Below are 23,169 nucleotides of genomic sequence, written 5' to 3'. Positions count from 1 at the left end.
CAACATCACTAATATTCAGAGAAATGCAAATCAAAACTACAATGAGGTATCACCTCACACAGGTCAGAATGGCCATCATCAATAAATCTACAAACAATAAATGCTGGAGATGGTGTAGAGAAAAGGGAACCCTCTTGCACTGTTAGTGGGAATGTAAATTGATACAGCCACTGTGGAGAACAGTATGGAAGTTCCTTTTAAAAACTAAAAATAGAACTAGCATATAACCCAGTATGAGCATATACCCTGAGAAAACCATAATTCAAAAGACACATGTACCCCAATGTTCATTGCAGCAATATTTACAATAGCCAGGACATGGAAGCAACCTAAATGTTCAACAACAAATGAATGGATAGAGAAGATGAGGTACATATATACAATGGAATATTACTCAGCCATAAAAAGGAATGAAATTGGGTCATTTGTAGAGATGTGGGTGGACTTAGAGTCTGTCATACAGAGTGAAGTAAGTCAGGAAGAGAAAAACATATATCTTCTATTAATGCATATATGTGCAATCTAGAAAAATGGTACAGAAGAACCTATTTCCATGTCAGGAACAGAATTGCAGACATAGAGAATGGACATGTGGACACAGAGGGGGAAGGGGATGGTGGGATGAATTGGGAGATTAGGACTGACATATATACACTACCATATGTAAAACAGATAGCTAGTGGAAGCCTGCTGCATAGCACAGGAAGCTCAGCTCGGTACTCTGTGATGATCTAGATGAGTGGGATGGTGGGGTGGGAGGGAGGTCCAAAAGGGACGGGATATATATATATATATATATATATATATATATAGTTGATTCACTTCTTTGTACAGCAGAGACTAACACAACTTTGTAAAGCAATTATACACTAATAAAAAATTGGGTAAGAGTACAAAAACAGTTATAAGCTGTGTAAGATCAGGAAAGTAATAAATTTGCTCCCAATAGATTTTAGATCATAGCTAAAGATGGCACAAATAGGAAACCAAAGACCCAATGCTAAAGTTCATACACAATTATCTAATTAAAGTCAAGTTATGTATTGACTGGTCGGAATAAGTTATGGCCTAAAGCTGCTATTTAGGAAAGTGAGTAATGTTGACTTGCCTATATACTGCTGCTGGGCGTGCACACTGGAAGAATCTTTGACCAAGTAACTACACTTTTGGGAATCTATCTTACAGAACTACTTGTATAAGAGTGCAAAGAGAATACAAACAAGGATATTTACTTCAGTGTTGTTTGTCCCAGTGGAAATTTGGAAACAACCTGAAAACCCAAAACAACTGAAAGGGATTTGGTTAAAAATTTTAAGGTAAATGGGACACTATGCATCCTTTGTAATAAAATGATATAGAACAGTGTGCACTTGTGTTGATCATATAGTATACACATTGTTGGAAAAAAACATACTCATATATATCAATGTCATTACATGTGTAAAAATGTTTGGAAGGATACATTCCAAGAAGTTAGCAGTGGAGATCAGTATCAGGGGAAAGAGGAGTGAGAGCCTTTGACATTTTCTCTTATACACCTATATAATTCTGTGTTGCTAAATTTAAAAAAAAAAAAGTTAAATATTACTTTCATAAATAAAATAAGAAATATCTATACTTTATTTTAATAAAGGATTTATTAAAGTATTTTGAATTCTAGGTCCATAATTTAGTAAACTGATAAACTAAATAAAAGCAACAGAATGAAAGTTTTAGATACTTGGACCTGTTAATTGGCTTCTACTAAAAAGCACAAGAAATCCATTTTCCATGTCAATCAAACACTGCCGCTCCCACATAAAAGGGAGTATTTTTGCTGGGTGTGAGTCTACATATTTCATTTGCTAGCACTGAAAACTTTGGTTTTAATTAGAATCCATTTTGATTAGAATATGTTTACTTTATATTCACAAAATAATGAAAAATGAAACTTCACTCTGGAAATTAAAATGCATATTCTTGAACTGAGAGGGAGTATTATAACACAGAATTAGGAGTACAATCACTGGGTTTAAAGATATAGAGCAATTCTGTTGAATTAAAACCCCTTAACTAGTTCCCTAACTAAAATTATGCAGGAAAATCAGAGTCAAATCTTTCAAAATAAATATAGAATAGGTCTTTAATCTAGTTCTATTATTAGAGAAGACAAATTTTTGAGAACGAAGAATAAATCTCAAAAGTATTTGCCTTTTCATATTTCTAGCCTATTACTTTTGTTTCCACCCACAAAAACGAAGAAAGTAAATGAAGAGGCCACTAAATCAGGAATTTGTTAAGACATCTCTCCCCACTGAATCATTTGTTTTGCAAGTGACATTCCAGAATGGTTTAGGCAAGGTATGGGACAAAGTTGTTTTTACATATCAAGGGATCAGCTTTGCAAAAAAGTAACCAAAGCCTCTGCACAATATATTTGAAGTGAATAATGAAGTTGTATTAAACAACACTTTAAAAATATATTCAAGCTGGTGGAATATATTCTTGTGAAACTTATTGTACTAATTATAATTCTCCTGCTATGAACAAATTAATAAGGGCCAACTCTTTCTTCAGTGAAATACATGCTTGAACAAAACTCATGGATAAAGATAAATTCCTTGAGATCTCAACTATCTTTTACTTTATTCCAGAACTCCTAATCTATGGCATTAATTTCAGGGTTTGTAGAAATATGTAAGACAGTGTTCTTTCTTATTCTAAAGCAAGTAATGGGTTTGATTGGCTTAAAATAAACTTACCACATAGTTCTTCTGTGTCAAGGTTGCTGAAAAGATGAAAAAAAGTATTATTATTTTGGTAATATTTAAGTTTTTAAATAGGTAAATACAGTTATTCCCCAATCTGTATTGTTATATTAATAGATGATATGTAGTTATGGTATTTTCTCTTATAGATTCTACACTGTTGAAGTAGTCAACCAAATATTAGCAATGATTGTCAGATTTTGTCTTTAAACAGATTAAAAGAAATAATTGTTATTTTTCTGGAAAAATGTATTTTATTTATTTATTTTCCTAGATTTTCATTGAGATATAACTGACATATAGCGCTGTATAAATTTAAGGTATACAGAATAATGATTTCACTTATATACATCAGGACATGATTATCATAATATGTTTGGTGAACATCCATCATCTCATACAGATACAAAATTAAAGAAACTAAATTTTTTTCCTTGTGATGAGAACTCAGAATTTACTCTCTTAAAAACTTTCATATATAATATACACAGTGTTAATTATATTTACCATGTAGTACATTATATCCCTAGTACTTATATACCTTGTAACTGAAAGTTTGTACTTTTTGACTGACTTCCTCCAATTCCCCCTTCCCCAACACCCTGCCTCTGTAACCACAAAACTGATCTCTCTTTCTATGAGTTTGTTCGTTTTGGGAGTATAATTGACCTACAACACTGTTAGTTCCTGTTACACAACATAGTGATTCAGTATTTCTATACATTTAGAATAATCACCACTATAAGTCCAGTTAAGTTCTGTCACCATACAAAGATATTATATAAGTAATGATTATATACCCCACGCTATACATTTCATACACATGACTCATTAATTTTGCAACCGTAAGTTTATACCTCCTAATCTCCCCCACCTATTTCTTTCCTCCCCCCACTCCCTCCCCCTGGCAACCACCAGTTTGTTCTCTGCATCTGTTTCTGTTTCTGTTTTATTATGTTTGTTAGTTTGTTTTGTTTCTTACATTCCACATATAAGTGAAACCATACAATATTTGTCTTTCTCTGTCTGCTTCCTTCACTTAGGATAATACTCTCTAGGTCCATTCATGTTGTCTCAAGTGGCAAGACTTTATTCCTTTTTAATGGCTAATATTCATGTATATTTATGTGTATATGTCACATCCTTTACCAATTCATCTATCAATAGACAGGTTTCTTCCATATCTTAACTATTGTAAATAATGCTGCAATGAACATAGGGCTGCATATGTATTTTCTTTTTTCCAAAAATAATAACCAGCATTTATTGACTGTTTACTATGTTCCAGGTACTGCTATAAACATTTTATGTAAAAAATTATGTAACTTTTTATTATGGGAAATTTTAAACTTAAGAAATAAAGAAAAGATCATTATGGATAAACAACAAGGTCCTCCTGTATAGTACAGGAAACTATATTCAATATCCTGTGATAAACCATAATGGAAAAGAATCTGAAAAAGAATATATATATATATCTATAACTGAGTCACTTTGCTGTACAGCAGAAATTAACACAGCATTGTAAATCAACCATACATCAATAATTATTTTTTAAAAATTAAAGATCATTAAAAAAACTTTATGTACGTATTGCCCACTTTAAATCATTATCATCAACATTTTAACATTTTGCCATATATGTTTTATTAACCACCATCATTCTCCTCCCTCAATTTTTTTTCTGGAGTATTTAAAGAAAATGACAGATGTCCTATAATTCACTCATAAATATCTTAAATACATTCTTAACTTTTAAAATATATTAGCTATTTTAGTCGTAAAAAGCAGATACTACTATTACTCCCATTTTACATATGTGTAAACTGAGGCAAATGTTATTGAGTGATTCAAACCCTGGAGTCTAATGGCCAGCCTCCAAGGTGGCCCCTGACCCCTGCCTCCTGCTATTCATATTTTGTGTAAGTGCCCTCACATGTTACACCAGGGTGGGTCTGAGAGACCATGCATATATCTTTTCTAATTGGTGTTTTTGTTTTCTTCAGGAGTGGAATTAGTTCTATTTTTAATTTTTTGAGGAACCTTCATACTGTATTCTACAGTGGCTACACCAGTTTACATTTCCACAAACAGTGCATGAAGGTTCCGTTTTCTCCACATCCTCACCAATACATGTTATTTATTGTATTTTTGATAATAACCATTCTGACAGGGGTGAGGTAATATCTCATTGTGGTTATGCTTTGCATTACCCTGATGATTTGATGTTGAATATTTTTCAAGTACATGTTGGTGATCTGTATGTCTTCTTTGGAAAAGTGTCTATTCAGATACTCTGCCCATTATTAATTGGGTTGTTTGCTCTTTTGATGTTGAGTTGTATGAATTCTTTGTTATTTTGGGTATTAAGCCCTTATCAGACATATCATTTGCAAATATCTTTTCCTATTCAGTACAATGCTTTTTAATTTTGTTGATAGTTTCCTTCACAGGACAAAAGCTTTTCAGTTTCATTTGTTTATTTTTGCTTTTATTTCCCATGCCTGAGGAGAAAGATTGATAAAACTTACTAAGGTTGATGTCAAAGAGCCTACTGCCTGTGTTTTCTTCTAGGAGCTTTGTGGCTTCAGGTCACACATTTAACTATTTAATCCATTCGAATTTATTTTTGTGCACAGAGTGAGAGAGTGTCCAGTTTGATTATTTTGCATGTAGCTGTCCAGTTTTCTGACCACCATTTATAGAAGAGGCTGTCTATTGCCCATTGTATATTATTGCCTACTTTATCATAGATTATTTGACCAAATAAGTGTAGTTTCACTTCTGGGCTCTCTATTCTGTTCCATTGATCTATTTGTCTGTTTTTGTGCCAGTACCATATTGTTTTGATTACTGTAGCTTTGCAGTATAGTTTCAAATCAGGGCGTGTGATACCTCCAGCTTTGTTCTTTCTCAAGATTATTTTGGCTGTGCAGTGTCTTTTGCGTTTCCTTGCCATTTTAGAATTATTTGTTCTAGGTCAGTGAAAAATGCCATTGGTATTTTGATAGAGGTTGCATTGAATTTGTAGATTGCCCTGATTTGTATGATAATTTTAACAATATTAATTCTTCCAATCCAGAAACATGGTATATCTTTCCAGCTGTTTGTGTCATCAGCAATTTATTTCATCAGTGTCTTATAGTTTTCCAAGTACAGGTCTTTTACCTCTTAGTTCAATTTATTTCAAGGTTTTTTATTCTTTTTGATATGATTTTGAATGGGATTATTTTCTTAAGTTCTCTTTCTGATAGTTCATTGTTAGTGTATATAAATGCAACAGGTTTCTATGTATTAATTTTGTATCCTGCACTTTACCAAATTCATCGATTAGTTCTAGTAGTTTTGGGGTAGTGTATTTAGGATTTTCTATGTACAGTATCATGTCATTTGCAAACAGTGACTTTTTACTTCTTCCATTTCAATTTTGATCTTTTTTAATTTCTTTCTCTTGTGTGATTGCTGTGGCTAGGTTTTCCAATATTATGTTGAATAAAAGTGGCAAGATTGGACATCCTTGTCTTGTTCTTGATCTTGTTCTTAGAGATTTTCACCATTGAGTATGATGTTACTTGTGAGCTTGTCATATATGGTCCTTTATTATGTTGTGGTATGTGTGTTCCATAACCACTCTGTTGAGAGTTTTATCATAAATGAATATGGAATTTTGTCAAAAGGTTTTTATGTACCTATTTAGATGATCATATGATTTTTATTCTTCAACCTGTTAATATGTTTTATCACATGGATTGATAATATCCATCCCTGGGATAAATCTCACTTGATCATGGTGCATGAACTTTTAGATGTATTGTTGAATTTGGTTTGCTAAACTTTCGTTGAGGATTTTTACATTTATGGTCTTCAGTGATATTGGCCTGTAATTTTATTTTTTTGTGATATCTTTTTGGGTTTTGGCATCAGGGTGATGCTGGTCCTATAGAATAAGTTTGGAAATGTTTCTCCCTCTGCAATTGTTTGGAATTGTTTGCAATAGATAGGTGTTAACTCTTCTCTAAATGTTTGGTATAATTCATCTGTGAGGCCTGAACTTTTGTTTGTCAGGAGTATTTTTTATTACTGATTCAATTTCATTAAGAGTAGTTGGTCTGCTCATATTGTCTATTTCTTCCTCGTTCACTCTTGAGAGATTGTATGTTTCTAGACATAAGCTTTCTTCAAAATTGTCCACTTTATTGGCAGTTGTTCATAGTAATTAATATCTTATGATCCTTTGTATATCTGTGATGTTGGCTGTAACTTCTCTTCTTTCATTTCTGTTTTATTGATTTAGACCCTCTCTCTCTTTTTCTTGATGAGACTGTTAAAGGTTTATCAATTTTGTTTTCCTTTTCAAAGAACAGCTCTTAGTTTCATTTATCTTTTTTTTTAGTCTATTTAATTTCTTTCTGATCTGATATTTATGATATTTATGATTTGTTTCCTTCTACTAACTTTGGGTTTCTTTTATTCTTCTTTTTCTAGTTCCTTTAGGTGTCAGATTATGTTGCTTATTTAAGATTTTTCTTGTTCCCTGAGGCAGGCTTGTATCACTGTAAACTTCCCTCTTAGAACTCCTTTTGTTGCATCTCATAGATTTTGGATTATTACATTTTCATAGTCATTTGTCTCCAGGTATTTTTAAATTTCTTCTTTGATTTCTTCAGTGAACCTTTGGTTCTTTAGTGGCATTTTGTTTAGCTTCCACGTGTTTGTGTTTTTTGCAGTTTTTCTCTTTTAGTTGATTTCTAGTCTCAGAGTGCTGTGGTCAGAAAATATACTTGACATGATCTCAATTTTCTTAAATGTACTGAGACTTGTTTTGTGACTGAGCATGTGATCTATCCTGGAGAATGTTCCATGTGCACTTGAAAAGAAAGTGTGTTTTGCTGTTTGGGGATGAAATGGACATTTGTCCTAAAATGTCATTTAAGGCCAATGTTTCCTTATTGATTTTCTGTCTGAATGATCTGTCCATTGATCTAAGTAGGGTGTCAAAGGCTCTTACTAACATTTTGTTAGTGTCAGTTTCTCTTCTTATGCCTGTTGATATTTCCTATGTAATTAGGTGCTTCCATGTTGGGTGCATATATATTTATAATTGCTGTATCCTCTTCTTTGATTGTTCCCTTGATCAATATGTAATGTCCTTCCTTGTCTCTTGTTACAATCATTATTTTAAAGTCTACTTTTTCTTACATAAATATTGCTACCCTGGCTTTCTTTTCATTTCCTTTTGCATGGAATACATTTTCCCATCCCCTCACTTTCAGTCTTTGTGTGTCTTTAAATCTGATGTGAGTCTCTCATAGGCAGCATAGATATAGGTCTTGTTTTTGAATCCATTCAGCCTCTCTATGTCCTTTGATTGGAACATTTCATCCATTTACATTTATAATTATTGATAGGTATGTACCTATTGCTGTTTTGTTAATTGTTTTTGGTCTGTTTTTGCAGTTCTTTATTACTTTTTCTTTTGCATTCTTCCAAGGTGATTTAATGACAATTGTTAGGGTTATGTTTGTATTCCTTTCTATTTTTTGTGTATCTATTATAGATTTTTGGTTTGTGATTATTGTAAGGTTTCTATGTAGCCATCTATGTATGTATGTATGTATCTATGATTCATTTAAGAAGCTGATTTCTTAATTTCAAATATATTTTAACTACCATACATTTTTACTGCCCCCCCACATCACACTTACTGTTTTTGACATCATGTTTTACATATTTTTGTCTTCTGTATCCCTTAGATAAGGGATTTATTGTGGACAGGTATGATTTTACTACTTATGTCTCTTAACCTTCCTCCTAGCTTTATATCTGGTTGATTTACTACCTTTACTGTAATTTGCTTTTAACAATGGGATTTTTCCTTTTATACTTTTAATATTTCTAGTTTTGGCCATTGTGTTTCACTTAGAGAAGTTCCTTTAACATTTCCTGTAAAACTGTTTTGGTGGTGCTGAACTCTTTTTGCATTTGCTTGTCTGTAAAAATTTTCATCTCTCCTTCAAATCTGGAGTAAGCCTGGCCAGATAGAGTTTCTTGTAGGTTTTTCCCTTTCATCACTTAAAATATATCATGCCACTCCCTTCCAGCCTGCAGTGTTCCTCCTCAAAAGTGAACTGATTGATAGACTTATGGGAGTTCCCTTGTATGTAACTTGTTGCTTTTTCCTTGCTGTTTTTAATAGTGTCTCTTTAATTTTTGTATTTTAGTTATGTGTCTTGGTGTGTGTCCTAATGCAACCAGCCTCCTGGTAGGTGGGGCTGTTTCTCCAACTGGATATTTTTGTTTCTTGAGATCTGCTAGTACTGGTTTCACAGACTTGTCAGTGGGTCAGGTCCCATTGCTAAAAAGCTAGACAGAGGATTCCAAGAGGGCACTTGCCAGCACTTTGTGGTAGAATGGGTTCCAAAAAATGTCTGCAGCCAATGTCTAGGTCCCCAGCATGAGCTCCAATTGCCTCCTGGTCTCTAGTAGTTCCACAATAAAAAACTATTAAAGTACTAAAGTGTTTGTCACCTCAAACATTACCTTATTTAGCTGTTTACATAAAGCATTTAAAGATTCAGTGCAAAGGAAACACTCCCATTTACCATTGCAACAAAAAGGATAAAATACCTAAAATGAACCTATCTAAGGAGACAAAATACCTGTATGCAGAAAACTATAAGAAACTGATGAAAGAAATTAAAGATGATACAAACAGATAGAGAGATATATCATGTTCTTGGATTGGAAGAATCAACATTGTGAAAATGGCTATATTACCCAAAGCAATCTACAGATTCAATGCAATCCCTATCAAACTACCAATGGAAATTTTCACAGAACTAGAACAAAAAATTTCACAATTTGTATGAATATAAAAAAAGAGCCCGAACAGCCAAAGCAATCTTGAGAAAGAAAAATGGAGCTGGAGGAATTAGGCTCCCTGACTTCCGACTATACTACAAAGCTACAGTAATCAAGATAGTATGGTACTGGCACAAAAACAGAAATATAGATCAATGGAACAGGATAGAAAGCTCAGAGATAAACCTACGCACATATGGTCAACTTATCTTTGACAAAGTAGGCAAGAATATACAATGGAGAAAAGACAGCCTCTTCAATAAGTGGTGCTGGGAAAACTGGACAAGAATGAAAGAATGAAATTAGAACACTCCTTAACACCATATACAGAAATAACTCAAAATGGATTAAAGAGCTAAATGTAAGGCCAGACATTATAAAACTCTTAGAGGAAAACATAAGCAGAACACTCTATGACATAAATCACAGCAAGATCCAAAATAAACCAATTGGACCTAATGAAACTTACAAGCTTTTGCACAGCAAAGGAAACCATAAACAAGACCAAAAGACAATCCTCAGAATGGGAGAAAATAGTTGCAAATGAAGCAAATGACAAAGGATTAATTTCCAAAATTTACAAGCAGCTCATGCAGCTTAATATCAAAAAAGCAAACAACCCAATCCAAAAATGGGTAGAAGACCTAAACAGACATTTCTCCAAAGAAGACATACAGATTGCCAACAAACACATGAAAGGATGCTCAACATCACTAATCATTAGAGGAATGCAAATCAAAACAGCAATGAGGTATTACCTCACACCAGTCAGAATGGCCGCCAACAAAAAATCTACCAAAAATAAATGCTGGAGAGGGTGTGGAGAAAAGGGAACCCTCTTTCACTGTTGGTGGGAATGTAAATTGATAGAGCTACTATGGAGAACAGTATGGCAGTTCCTTCAAAAACTAAAAATAGAACTGCCATATGACCCAGCAACCCCACTACTGGGCATATACCCAGAGAAAACCATAATTGTAAAAGAGTCATGTACCACAATGTTCATTGCAGCACTATTTACAATAGCCAGGACATGGAAGCAACCGAAGTGCCCATCAACAGATGAATGGATAAAGAAGATATGGCACATTTATACAATGGAATATTACTCAGCCATAATAAGAAACGGAACTGAGTTATTTGTAGTGATGTGGATGGACCTAGAGTCTGTCATACAGAGTGAAGTAAGTTAGAAAGAGAAAAACAAATACTGCATGCTAATACATATATATGGAATCTAAAGAAAAAATGTTCTCCAGAACCTAGGGGCAGAACAGGAATAAAGACACAGACATAGAGAATGGTCTTGAGGACACTGGGAGGGGAAAGGGTAAGCTGGGAAGCAGTGAGAGAGCAGCATTGACATATATATATATATATATATATATATATATATATATATTACCATATGTAAAATAGATAGCTAGTAGGAAGCAGCTGCATAGCACAGGGAGATCAGCGTTGTGCTTTTTGACCACGTAGAGAGGTGGGATTGAGAGGGTGGGAGGAAGATACAAGAGGGAGAGTATATGGGGATATATGTATAGGTGATTCACTTTTTTGTACAGCGGAAACTAACACAGCAATGTAAAACAATTATACTGCAATAAAGATGTTAAAAAGGGCAAAAAAAGATGCAGTGCAATCCCTATCAAAATTCCAATAGCATTTTTCACAGAAATAGAGCAAACAACTTTAAAATTTGTATGGACCCACAAAAGACTCCAAATAGCCAAAATAATCTTGAGAAAGAATGAAGTTAGAGGCATCACACTTCCTGATTTCAAACTATATTACAAAGCTATAGTTATCAAAGCAGTATGGGATTGTTATAAAAACAGACATGTAGCTCAATGAAACAGAATAGAGAACCCAGAAATAAACCCATGCACATATGGTCAATTAAGTTGTGATAAAGGAGTTTAAGAATATACAAAGGGAAACAACAGTCTCTTCAATAAATGATGTTGGGAAGCTGGACAATGGCATGCTGAAGAACAAAACCAGACCACTATCTTAGACCATACACAAAAATCAACTCAAAATGTATTAAAGACTGGAATATAAGCCTGAAACCATAAAACTCCAGCAAGAAACCATATGGGGTAAACTCCTAAACACTGGTCTTGGCAATGATTTTTTTTAATTTGACAAATTAAAAAATGCAAATGCAAAGACAACAAAAGAAAAAAAGAGGAAAAAAATGGAGCTACATTAAACTAAAAAGCTTCTGCACAGCAAAGGAAACTATGAACAAATGAAAAGTCAATCTACACAATGGGAGAAGATATTTGTAAATCATGTATCATGATATATTGTATATAATCGTATATACATAAGGGGTTAATATCCAAAATATATGAAGAATTTATACAAGTCAACAGCAAAGAAAAAAAATCTGTTTAAAATGTCATCAAAGGACTTATACATTTTTCCGCAGAAGACACACATATGGCCAGCAGACACATGAAAGGTACTAAACCTCACTAATTAGGGAAATCAAGTCAAAATCACAATGAGATATCACCTCATACCATCAGCATGGCTGTCATCAAAAAAATAAGAAATAAGTGTCGATGAAGATATGGAGAGAAGGGAATCCTTGTGCACTGTTGGTAGGAATGTAAACTGGTACAACCGCTATGGAAAACAGAATGGAGGTTCCTCAAAAAATTAAAAATAGAACTGCTATATAATCTAGCAATTCTATTTCTGGGTATATATCCAAAGGAAATGAAATCACTATCTTGAAAAGATATCTGCACCTCCATGTTCAATTTAGCATTATTAATAATAGCCAAGATATTGAAACACCTTAAGTGCCTGTAGAAGGATGAATAAAGTGTGATGTGTGTGTGTATGTATATATACATATATATATGAATATTATTCAACTATAAAAAGAAGAAATCCTGCCATTTGCAAAAACATGGATGAACTTTGATGGCATTAAGCTAAGTGAAATAGGTCAGATAAAGACAAATACGTGCTTATATGTGGGATCTAAAAAAAACCAAACTCTTAGATACAGAGAGCAGATTGGTGGTTGCCAGAGTGAGCGGTGTGGGGTGGGGGAAATGGGTGAAGGGGGTCAAAAGGTAAAAACTTCCAGTTAAGATTTAAGTTAAGGGGATGTAACATATAGCACAGTGACTGTAGTTAACAATACTGTATTGTATATTTGAAATTATACCCAAGAAAAAAAGAATGTAATGATGCGAGGCGATAGATGTCAATTAAACTTATGGTAATTATTTTGCAATATATACACATATCAAACCAATATGTTATACATCTTGGACTAATACAATGTTGTGTGTCAATTATTTCTCTACAAAACTGGGGGAAAATGAACTATTGTGATTAAAACAAACAAACAAACAAATCCTCAGTGGAAGATCTACTGGGAAGTAGCCTAAGTAGAATGGCCAGGGGAGATTGTTATCTCAGAAGTCAAGGAGAAGAGAGTTCCAGGAGTTCACTATACTGAAGAAGAGCACAATAAGGTATGAAGAAGAACCACTGCAATTTACACTTACTGTTTTTGGCAACTTTTGAAACAATAGTTTCAGTCCTTTCCTGAAATTGGAGCCAGGGTAATGCAGGCATAGCATAACAATCACTCTCTGGAGAAATGTGGCATGAAAGGAAGAAATAATGTAGGGCTGTGGAGACTTAGGGAGATGGACTCAAATGAAGGGAGAAAGTTATATTTACAGACTGGAACCAAGACACTGAGTGGAAAGAGGAGGTAACAGATGGAGAGGCGCCAAGCAGAGACAGGAAGGAGGGGTTTGAAGCACAGCTGTAACCTCAAAGCCGAGAAGGCATATTCCTTTCTCCTAGCCTAAAAAAACTTTTTTTAATGGCAGAAATCTAATCAGTTCACAACCATGTCTATTTTCTAGTTTAGAGTTTTCTAAATCTGGCTAAGCATTTGGACCACATGAAGAATTTTTAAAATGCAGATTTCCAGGCCAACCCCTTAAAGTTCAAGGTGTGACTTAGGAATCTCTTTAAAGAAGTTGCCAAGGTGATTTTGGTAGTCAGTACTTCCCTCTCAATACTCTACCTTTAACACTTTCTCTCAAATCAAATAAACTATTTCTTAGAAAACTTGCACACCCTTTTTTGTAAATATACAAAAAGCATTGGGAAATTGTCCAAATTCAAGAAAGTTTGATATGACTAGCAATGTTTCAATCTTTTCAAAAAATGAAAAGAAAAATTCAGAGAAATAAAATGGTTACTTTGGAGAGTAGGAAAAATGATGGGTTTGGAGCATGTTTATACCTTTCTTTTTATGCAATGAAATGCATTGTTAAGCATAATTCTGAACCTAGCATGCCTCATAAAATCCTTGATCTTTCTACTAATATTTCTAAAATTCAATCTTGAGGGCTTATTTCAAATATCACTTTGCTTTGAGAATTCAGTCTCTGTCATCAGACAGGCAGTATAAGAAAGGCAAGAAGAAACATTCCAGAAAATTGTTCAATACAGTGGAGAAAGCTTTATTAGTGAAAAATGAATTCTTCCCTTTTTTCTTTTTTTTTTCTTAAAATCAATATTGTGTTTTCATCAAAATCCATTCAAGTGCTTGATATGGACATGAGGGGAAAATCAATTGTTTTGGAGTTTATATATATTTATGTTATTGGAAAGAGCAGAAATTACAAAAATTAAGCAAAATGTTAATTATAAGTGAAAAAAGAGGGAGGTTATTATGTGGAACCAAGACACATGGGATCTATTCCAACATTCTGAGGTACTATTAGCAATTATATGATGTTCTGAATTTTGTATGTGAGTTAGGGGAGGGAAAATAAATACTTTGTGGAAACATTTTGGACTTTGCATACATTTTATATCACCTATATCCAATATAATCTCTTCCATTCCACTGATTAATTTAACCATTCAAAAATATGGCTGGGTAGTGATCCTATATTTAAAAAAAATCAGACTCAAAGAAAATCCATACAAATTTAAACATAATCACATATAAAAGTCTGCATACATGTGCTGAGCAATATATTCCCTCAATGGCCTGCTTATCCCCCTTCAGGACCAGTACATGAACCTGTTTCACTGGTTTGCCTCATAAAATATCTCATTCTACTAAGATTTCTAAAACTCAATTTTGCAAGCTTATTTCAAATATCCCTGTTGCCATTGAGAACTTTGTCTTTGTCATCATGCAGACAGTGTCCTTGTTTGTTTAGGCAGGTAATAATTATACATACAAGACATAACATTCAAAAGGTAAAATGGCATCTCCAGTGAAAAGTCTGTCTTCCTCCTACCTCAACTCCTAGCCACACAGCTCACTTCTGGTAGGGCATATATTATTTCCAGTTTCACGTGTATCTTTCCAAGAATATTCTTATATTAACTAACAAACTCATGCATATATATTTTTCTTTTTTAATCAAAAAGTAGCACACTGTACAGGTTATTCTATATGTTGCTGATTTAATGACAATGTATCTTGGACACCTTTCTTATCCATACATATAGTGTTGTCTCATTATATATAGTGTTGTCTCACTATTTTACTATAGGGGTTTTCTACCAAATGAACGTACCGTAATTTATTTATAAAAGCCCTACCCAATGAGTATAACTGTTAAGACAGGCTACCTCCAAACTAACTGAAAGGTAATTTTACATATAAAGAAGTCCCACATCAGTGCGCTCATCTCTAACTACTCCTCCTAAGTCCAGGCAATTTCCTCTCCAATTCATTGCTATCAGATGACATCCCATTCTCAATATATAGTCTCATGTTTGAAACCTGGGTTTAAATCTGTACTGTGAGGCTGTATCTTGTAGCAGCAGAGAATCGGGAGACGTGAGTTTTTGCTTGGATCCACCGTTGACTAGATGTGCTACTGAACTTAAATAAGTTGCTTAGATTTCTAAGCTAGAGTTCCCTCATGTATAAATTAGGGATAGAAATAATTATACCTTTCTCAATGGATTATTTGTGAAGATTGAATAACCTAATATATATAATGCCTTTAGCCCCTTGCCTGGCACATAACTAGTATCCCCCAAAGTGGTAGCTCTCATTCCAAGGGACACTTAGATAATTATGCTTTAGCATACCAAAGGGGTGAAGGATTTTTAGTCATTTACCATGTGCCAGCATTTCCTTTACCCTTAACCATATAGAACTGATTACCTATTATTAGGAGAGAATGACACCATTTTGAAGGACTAGGTCTTTCTATTTCCAGGTAATATTATGATATTATGACAAGGGAAAGAGGATAAATGCATGAGATACTCTTTAGACTTTATATCTTTCCCTATGTCAGGGAAATTTTCCATGCTTGTTTATTTGCCAGAAGCTCAAATGAAGAAGAGAAAGGTGAAACTGTATGTCATCATTGCCAGTCACATTGGGTTACCTTGAGGGAAAGAAGTTCCTGTTTTCAGAGCTTGACTGTGGGTGAACCTTTCCTTGACTGTGCTTCCTAAGATCAGAGAAGACATTGTGGGGAGTGTATTCAATTCTCCTTGGGCATAAAAACAGCTCCAACAGAGACCTCACCATCGTAGAAATCTGAAGAGCCAGTCAGAGTGATACCTGATTGTTAATGCTATCTTGAACAGAAAATAAAGGGATTTGTAGAAACCCCTTTGGACTGACTGATGGCATCTTCTTAGAATTCTGAAATTTTTACTCATAAATGGAAGCTATTCATTAGTTCGAGATCTATAAGGAAGAAAAAAAACATCCTTGATGTCTAATTTAAAAATTCTCCCAAAGAGCCCAAAGCCTAACTTCTCTCATAATACTCTTCTACCAGCAGACATATTCCTACTTCCATAAGTTTTTCCTTCTCGTCCCTGGACCTGGAAAGACAACTTCCTTCCTCTCATATCATTATGTTAGGCCCTGCAATGTCCTGTGTGTGTTCCATCTTCTTTACAATGCTGTTTTTGACCACTCCAGCCAATCTTTGACTTTCACTCTTCTGAACCGTCAACTGTCGTTCTTAGCCTTTTGTGCATACTGACCCTATTGAGAATCTTTAAAACCAGGAACCATCTCCAACTACTTAGCCACCTAGAAATGGCATATAAATATACACAAAACTAGTTTGGTAGTTTGAGAACCCTCAAGGCCTATCATTGAAATCCTAGGTTCTTAGCATTTTTCTCCAAATCAACCCACTTGGTACTGCCTTATATTGTTATTTAGTAAATGTAAATGTACTGCAATGCAGTAATGTAATATTGTTATTTAGTAAATGTAAATGTAATGCATGTATTATCTCCTTCCTAGGTTAGTAAATTCTTGAGCACATAGGTAGTAAAATTCTTAACTTATTGGTATCATTCTCAGTGTTCTATAAATATCTCAAATAGAGGTGCCTCCCAGAAGGGAGGGGCATATCAGGAACAGCAATGGGCCATTGTGCAGTGATTCTCACCCTTGGCTGCACATTAGTATCACCTAGAAAGCTTTAAAAATACTGATGCCACCGCTTCTTATTTATTTGGTCTTGGGTACAGCCTTGGCCTAGTAATTTTTTTTAAAGCTCCCAGGGTAATTCTAATAGGCAGACAAGGTTGAGATCCACCAGTAGGTGACTAATAGTAAACTCTCCTGAATCAGACTGATTAGGTTTGAATCGAACTCTTACACATTGTAGCTGCATGATCTTAGCCAAGTTACTGCTCTGAGGCTCAGTTTACTCAATTGTAAAGTGATGATAATGATAAATTTAGCCTTACAGGTTGTTCTGAGAATTAAAGGAGATAAATCTTGAAACATTTGACAGGGTCAGGCAAAGAGTAAGCACTCAATAGATATCAGCTGCTACTATTACTTTAAATAATAAACATACACACACAGATACTTTGGTATACACCTCACAACAAAGACCTAAGTGCCTTACCCTCTTAGAAACAACACAGGTGATTCCCATTTAATTATAAGTGCCATCCTTCTAGCCATTATTCCCAGGGAGCTGTTTCCATGTTTTTGTGCTACAGCTCAGCTATATCATAAGATCCTGTTTCTAGGTGAGGCAGTAGAAACAGCAGAGAAAGCTCCAATGGAGATAATAAGTGAAAGAAGCTGGGACAGGTACAATATAGACTGTAATGGTCTATCTGAGTTAGCATCCTTGACTTGATGATACCACCAAATGAACTTCAGCAGGTGTATTCACAGAGCATATGCCTTCATAGCACTCTCTGAGATTCCTTCTTTAAGTATTTTGCTGTGGGAGTTTGGCTTCAGGGGAGATTAATTCCTTGGGAACATTTTTGTGCAAATAATAATCCATGTGTAACTATGTTTTTCTCAGCTTCAAATGGTATTATATTTTAGGATAATTGCAAATTTGAACAGGCAAAGAAATAATATATTAAATACACACATCATTAGAAAAAACTGTGATCTTTGTTTCAGTTGGGTTGAATGATACTAGTTTCCTAATAGCTTTCTTTATAGATGCAATTTAAAAAATAAAATCAGGGACTTCCCTGGTGGTGCAGTAGATAAGAATCTGCCTGCCAATGCAGGGAACACAGGTTCAATCCCTGGTCCAGGAAATCCCACATGCTGCGGAGCAACTAAGCCTGTGCACCACAACTACTGAGCCTGTGTGCCTAGAGCCTGTGCTCTGCAGCAAGAGAAGCCACTGCAAGAAGCATGCGCACTGCAAAGAAGAGTAGCCCCTGCTCGCCACAACTAGAGAAAGCCTGTGTGCAGTGATGAAGACCCAACACAGCCAAAAATAAATAAAATTAAAACTTAAAAAAAAAATAAATAATAAAACCAAGTATGGTTTTTAATCTTGTATCCCCTTCCCAAAAATCTTTAAAAAATACTCTAAGAAGTATCAGTGACTTGCTATGAATGAAAGAGCATGGCTTAGGAAAATTAGTCAATCATTCACAGCCTTAGTTTTTTCTGTTTAAAATGGTTAAGTGAGAGATGAGTGGGAAAGCATGTTATTATGAGAAAATTTAAATTTTGAAACTACGAAGTTCTGGTTTGATTCCCTGATCCATCCTTTACAAGCTATGTGACCCTTGAACTTTTGAAGGTCACATTGAACTTTTCAGGGCCTTGATAAGTGGTGGTAATTTAAAAGGAGGTAAAAGTATAAAACATTTAAAATAGTGCTCTGCAAAAAGTAGGAATCTGACAAATATTAGCTTGTATTCTTCCTGACAAACATTCATTTAAGGTGAAATCAGATATTTCTCCACAATGCAAGTAAGGTATCCAGGAGAGGCTTTAACGGATACATTTCTCTCAGAACACTCCTTCCCCAGCAATAAAACTATAAACAACAACAACAAAAGTATATTCATTCATTTTAACTAAATGTAATGAAGGAGACACTGGATCCTGTGTACTGGGGAAGGAAAGAAATAAACACAATTAAAAACTAAATAATAATTTAATGATTTCAATGGAAAAAGGGACTTGAACTCCACTAATAAGATATAGACACAGTAACAAAACCCAAGATCTCCTGTCTCCTAATCCAGTGCTCTTTCCTCTGAGCTGTCCAATAAAGCATACATTGCGATTTTTATGGTGTTTCTGTATCATGTATTACATATTTATCAGCTCTTTGTATTTATGACAAATGATCTTTACATGATTCATTTTTCCCTTCTCTCCAGGATTCACTATCTGCTCCAGACTGCCAGTTCCCCCAGCATCTTTGGCATTATGCCAGATTTCTTCAAGCTTAAATTTTCTTCCTATTCTCCATTAATTTATAACATGCTTTGGGGAAATGTGCTGCTTTGTGCACAAAGACATATTTAAGTTATTGAAATGAATATCAAGGGGCATTGCTTATCCTATCCCTTTCTTACCTTACTTACCTTTCTTTTAAACCATCTAGTTTCTCCCTTCCACATCTCCGTTTCTATCTTCCTCTCTCTGTTCCTTTTTGACATCCATAAGAGAAAATTTAAATGATTTGAAGTGAATTAGCAACTACTTTGTTTGACAGGTCACAATGCATTCCCTTTTTCCTTGTATAATTTTGGCATATTAAATCAATTCTAGACTATAGTTTATTCTAGTCCCTTCTCTTTCTGCTCTGGAGAGTTCAAACACAAAAGAAAATAATTTTATTACAAAGATGGAAATTATTACTACTTGCAATGATCAACTATGGCTGTTTTGTTAAAAGCTTTATTAAAAATGAATAATACAGGGAAATTTTAACTTGTTTTTTGAGTATTCTACCATAAAATAACAAATCTGAGTAATAATCTAAATTATTCTAAGGATAAGTGACCAAAGGTGGAGGCTTAAGAAGACCTTGAGCTCATCTCCTCCATGTGCACACCAAAATTACAACTATTTGCAGAGCTACTATTGATGAGAAAGACTAAGACTAGAAAATATTTTCTATAACTAAAGATGTAAAGAAGGGACTACAAGAAGATCGGTATGAGGGGTGGAGACACAATATAGTCAAGACCCAATCCCTGAGTAAGTGAACCACAAATGGGAGGATAATTACAATTGCAGAAGTTCTCCTCAAGGAACAAGGAGTCAGCATCACAAAGAGCTCCCCATACTGGGGACTTTGCACCAGAAAGATGAACCCCCAAGAACACTTGTCTTTGAAAGTCAATGGGGCTTATTTTCAGGAGAGTCAGAAGGCTGTTTGAAATAGGAACTTAAAAGGGGCACACAAAAATCTCACATGCCCTGGGACCCAGGACAGAAGCAGTAATTTGAAAGAAGACTGGGACAAACCCCATGCTGCTCTTGGACAGCCTCTGGAGAGACAAGAGGAAACCGGAGCTCATCCTGGGTATATAGACACTGGCCAAAGTCATTTTGGGGAGCTCATTCTACAATGAGGACACTGGGGCAGGCAAGTGCCCTTTTGGAATCTTCCATCTAGCCTATTAGCACTGGGATCTGGCCCCACTGACCAGCCTGTGGGCACCAGTACTGGGATGCCTCAGGCCAAGCAGATAGCTAGATGGGGACACAGCCCCATCCAGAGCAGGTTAGCTGCCTTAAGATCCCCTGAGCCCTCAGCCACCCTGGAGCCCAGTCCAGTCCACCAGAGGGCCCAGAACATGGCCCCTCATACTAGTTCACTGGCACTATCCCCAGGGCACCTGGAATGACACTGAGACCCCTCCTCACCCACCAGTGGGCTGGCACTATCTCCAGGATCAGCCTCACAAACCAGTGTGCAGGCACCAGCACCAGGACCATCTGGACCACAGCCAGGACAATCAGCAGGCCAATACGAACTTTGGGATACCTTAGGCACCTCAGCCAGCTACCCATGATTCAGCCGCACACACCAGTGAGCCAACACCAGCTTTGGGAAACCCAGGACCCTGCAGCCAGCCTTGTATGAAACTGGTCCTGCCCACCAAAGGATCAACTCCAGCTCCTAGACCCCCAGGGCCCTGTGGCCAACACCCCAGGACATGGTCCGCCAATCAGTGAGCTGGCAGTAGCCCCTGGACCCAAGGACCCCAACCCTGCCTACCAGCAGGCCAATACCTGCTCTAGGACAACTTGTACCACTCAGCCAGTCAACTAGAGATCCACCCTCACTCAACAGCAGGCAATAAACAGCTATGAGACATCATGGACCCCGCAGCTAGCAGGAACCACCTCACCAGCCAGCAGGTCAACAGTACACATGGGACCCTCAACCCCACAAACACCCACCCCAGAACTCAGTTCCACCCACCAGTGATTCAGAAGTAGCCCTACTTGAGAAAACATTTGCAAATGATATGACTAATAAACGATTAACGTCCAACATATATAAACAGCTCACACAACTCAACATCAAAAAAATAAACAACCCAATTAAAAAATGGGAGAAGAACTGAATAGACATTTTTCCAAAGATGAAATGTAGACATCCAACAGGCACATGAAAAGACACTCAGCGTTGCTAATTATCAGGTAAATGCAAATCAAAATAATCATGAGATATTACCTGACTCCTGTCAGAATGGCTTTCATCAAAAAGACCACAAATAACAACTGCTGGCAAGGATGTGGAGAAAACAGAACACTGTTGGTGGGAATATAAATTGTTGCAGCCACGGTGGAAAACAGTATGGAAGTTTCTCAGAAAGTGAAAAATAGAACAACCATGTGGGAGACAACTTCAAGATGGCAGAGGATTAAGACGTGGAGATCACTTTCCTCCCCACAAATATATCAGAAACACATCTACATGTGGAACAACTCCTACAGAACACCTACTAAATGCTGGCAGAAGACCTCAGACTTCCCAAAAGGCGAGAAACTCCCCTCGTACATGGGTAGGGCAAAAGAAAAAACAGAGACAAAAGAATAGGGACAGTACCTGCACCTCTGAGAGGGAACTATGAAGGAGGAAAAGTTTCCACACACTAAGAAGCCCCTTTACAGGCAGAGAGGGGAGTGGCAGGGGGGAAGCTTTGGAGGCAGAGAGGAGAACGCAGCAATAGGGGTGCGGAGGGCAAAGCGGAGAGATTCCCACATAGAGGACCGGTGCCAACCAGCACTCACCAGCCTGAGAGGCTTGTCTGTCCACCAGCAGGGGTGGGTGAGGGCTGGGAGCTGAGGCTTGGGCTTCGGAGGTCAGATCCCAGGGAGAGGACTGGGGTTGGCTGTGTGAACACAGCCTGAAGGGGGCTAGTGCACCACAGCTAACCAGGAGGGAGTCTGAACGGCCTAAGAGGCAAGAGACCATCGTTTTGGGGTGCGCGAGGACAGGGGATTCAGAGCACCATATAAAAGAGCTCCAGAGGTGGGCGCAAGCTGCGGCTATCAGTGCAGACACCAGAGATGGACAAGAAATACGAAGGCTGCTGCTGAAGCCAACAACAAGCCTGTGTGCAAGCACAGGTCACTATCCACACTTCCCCTCCCAGGAGCCTGTGCAGCCCGCCACTACCAGGGTCTCATGATCCAGGGACAACTTCCCCAGGAGAACACACAGTGTGCCTCAGGCTGTTGTAACATCACGTTGGCCTCTGCCGCCGCAGGCTCCCTGCACATTCCGTACCCTTCCCTCCGCCTGGCCTGACTGAGCCAGAGGCCCCTAATCAGCTGCTACTTTGACAGATGCCCTCAGGCGACTACACACAGAGGTGGGGCCAAATCCAAAGTTGAACCCCAGGAGCTGTGAGAACAAAGAAGAGAAAGGGAAATCATTCCCAGCAGCCTCAGGAGCAGCAGATTAAACCCCACAATCAACTTGATGTACCCTGCATCTCTGGAATACCTGAATAGAAAATGAATCATCCCAAAATTGTGGCAGTGGACTTTGGGAGCAAATGTAGACTTGAGATTTGCTTTCTGCATCTAATCTGTTCTTGGTTTTATGTTTACTTTAGTTTAGTATTTAGAGTTTATTATCATTGGTAGATTTGTTTACTGAATTGGTTGCTCTCTTCCTGTTTTTCCTATGTATACATATGTATATATTTTTTCCTTTTTCTCTTTCTGTTAGTGTGTATGTGTATGCTTCTTTGTGTGATTTTTGTCTTGCTTTTACCATTTGTCCTAGGGTTCTGCCTGTCCATTTTTTTT

General features: G+C 36.4%; 1 protein-coding gene across 2 annotated transcripts in view; it reads right to left on the bottom strand.

Moving 5' to 3' along the window:
- NECAB1 (N-terminal EF-hand calcium binding protein 1) overlaps positions 1–23,169 on the bottom strand; it is a 276,794-nt gene that overhangs the window by 132,719 nt on the left and 120,906 nt on the right. For both annotated transcript variants that reach the window (XM_060287190.1, XM_030862858.2), the window contains exon 4: positions 2,742–2,767. In XM_060287190.1, the coding sequence (XP_060143173.1) occupies positions 2,742–2,767 (26 nt within the window). The remainder of the gene's footprint in view (positions 1–2,741; positions 2,768–23,169) is intronic.

The sequence above is a fragment of the Globicephala melas genome, chromosome 17 (assembly GCF_963455315.2).
Source record: "Globicephala melas chromosome 17, mGloMel1.2, whole genome shotgun sequence".
In the NCBI taxonomy this organism is placed as follows: Eukaryota; Metazoa; Chordata; class Mammalia; order Artiodactyla; family Delphinidae; genus Globicephala; species Globicephala melas.
Note: the sequence above shows the minus strand (reverse complement) of the source record. Positions and strands in the feature narration are given on the sequence as shown.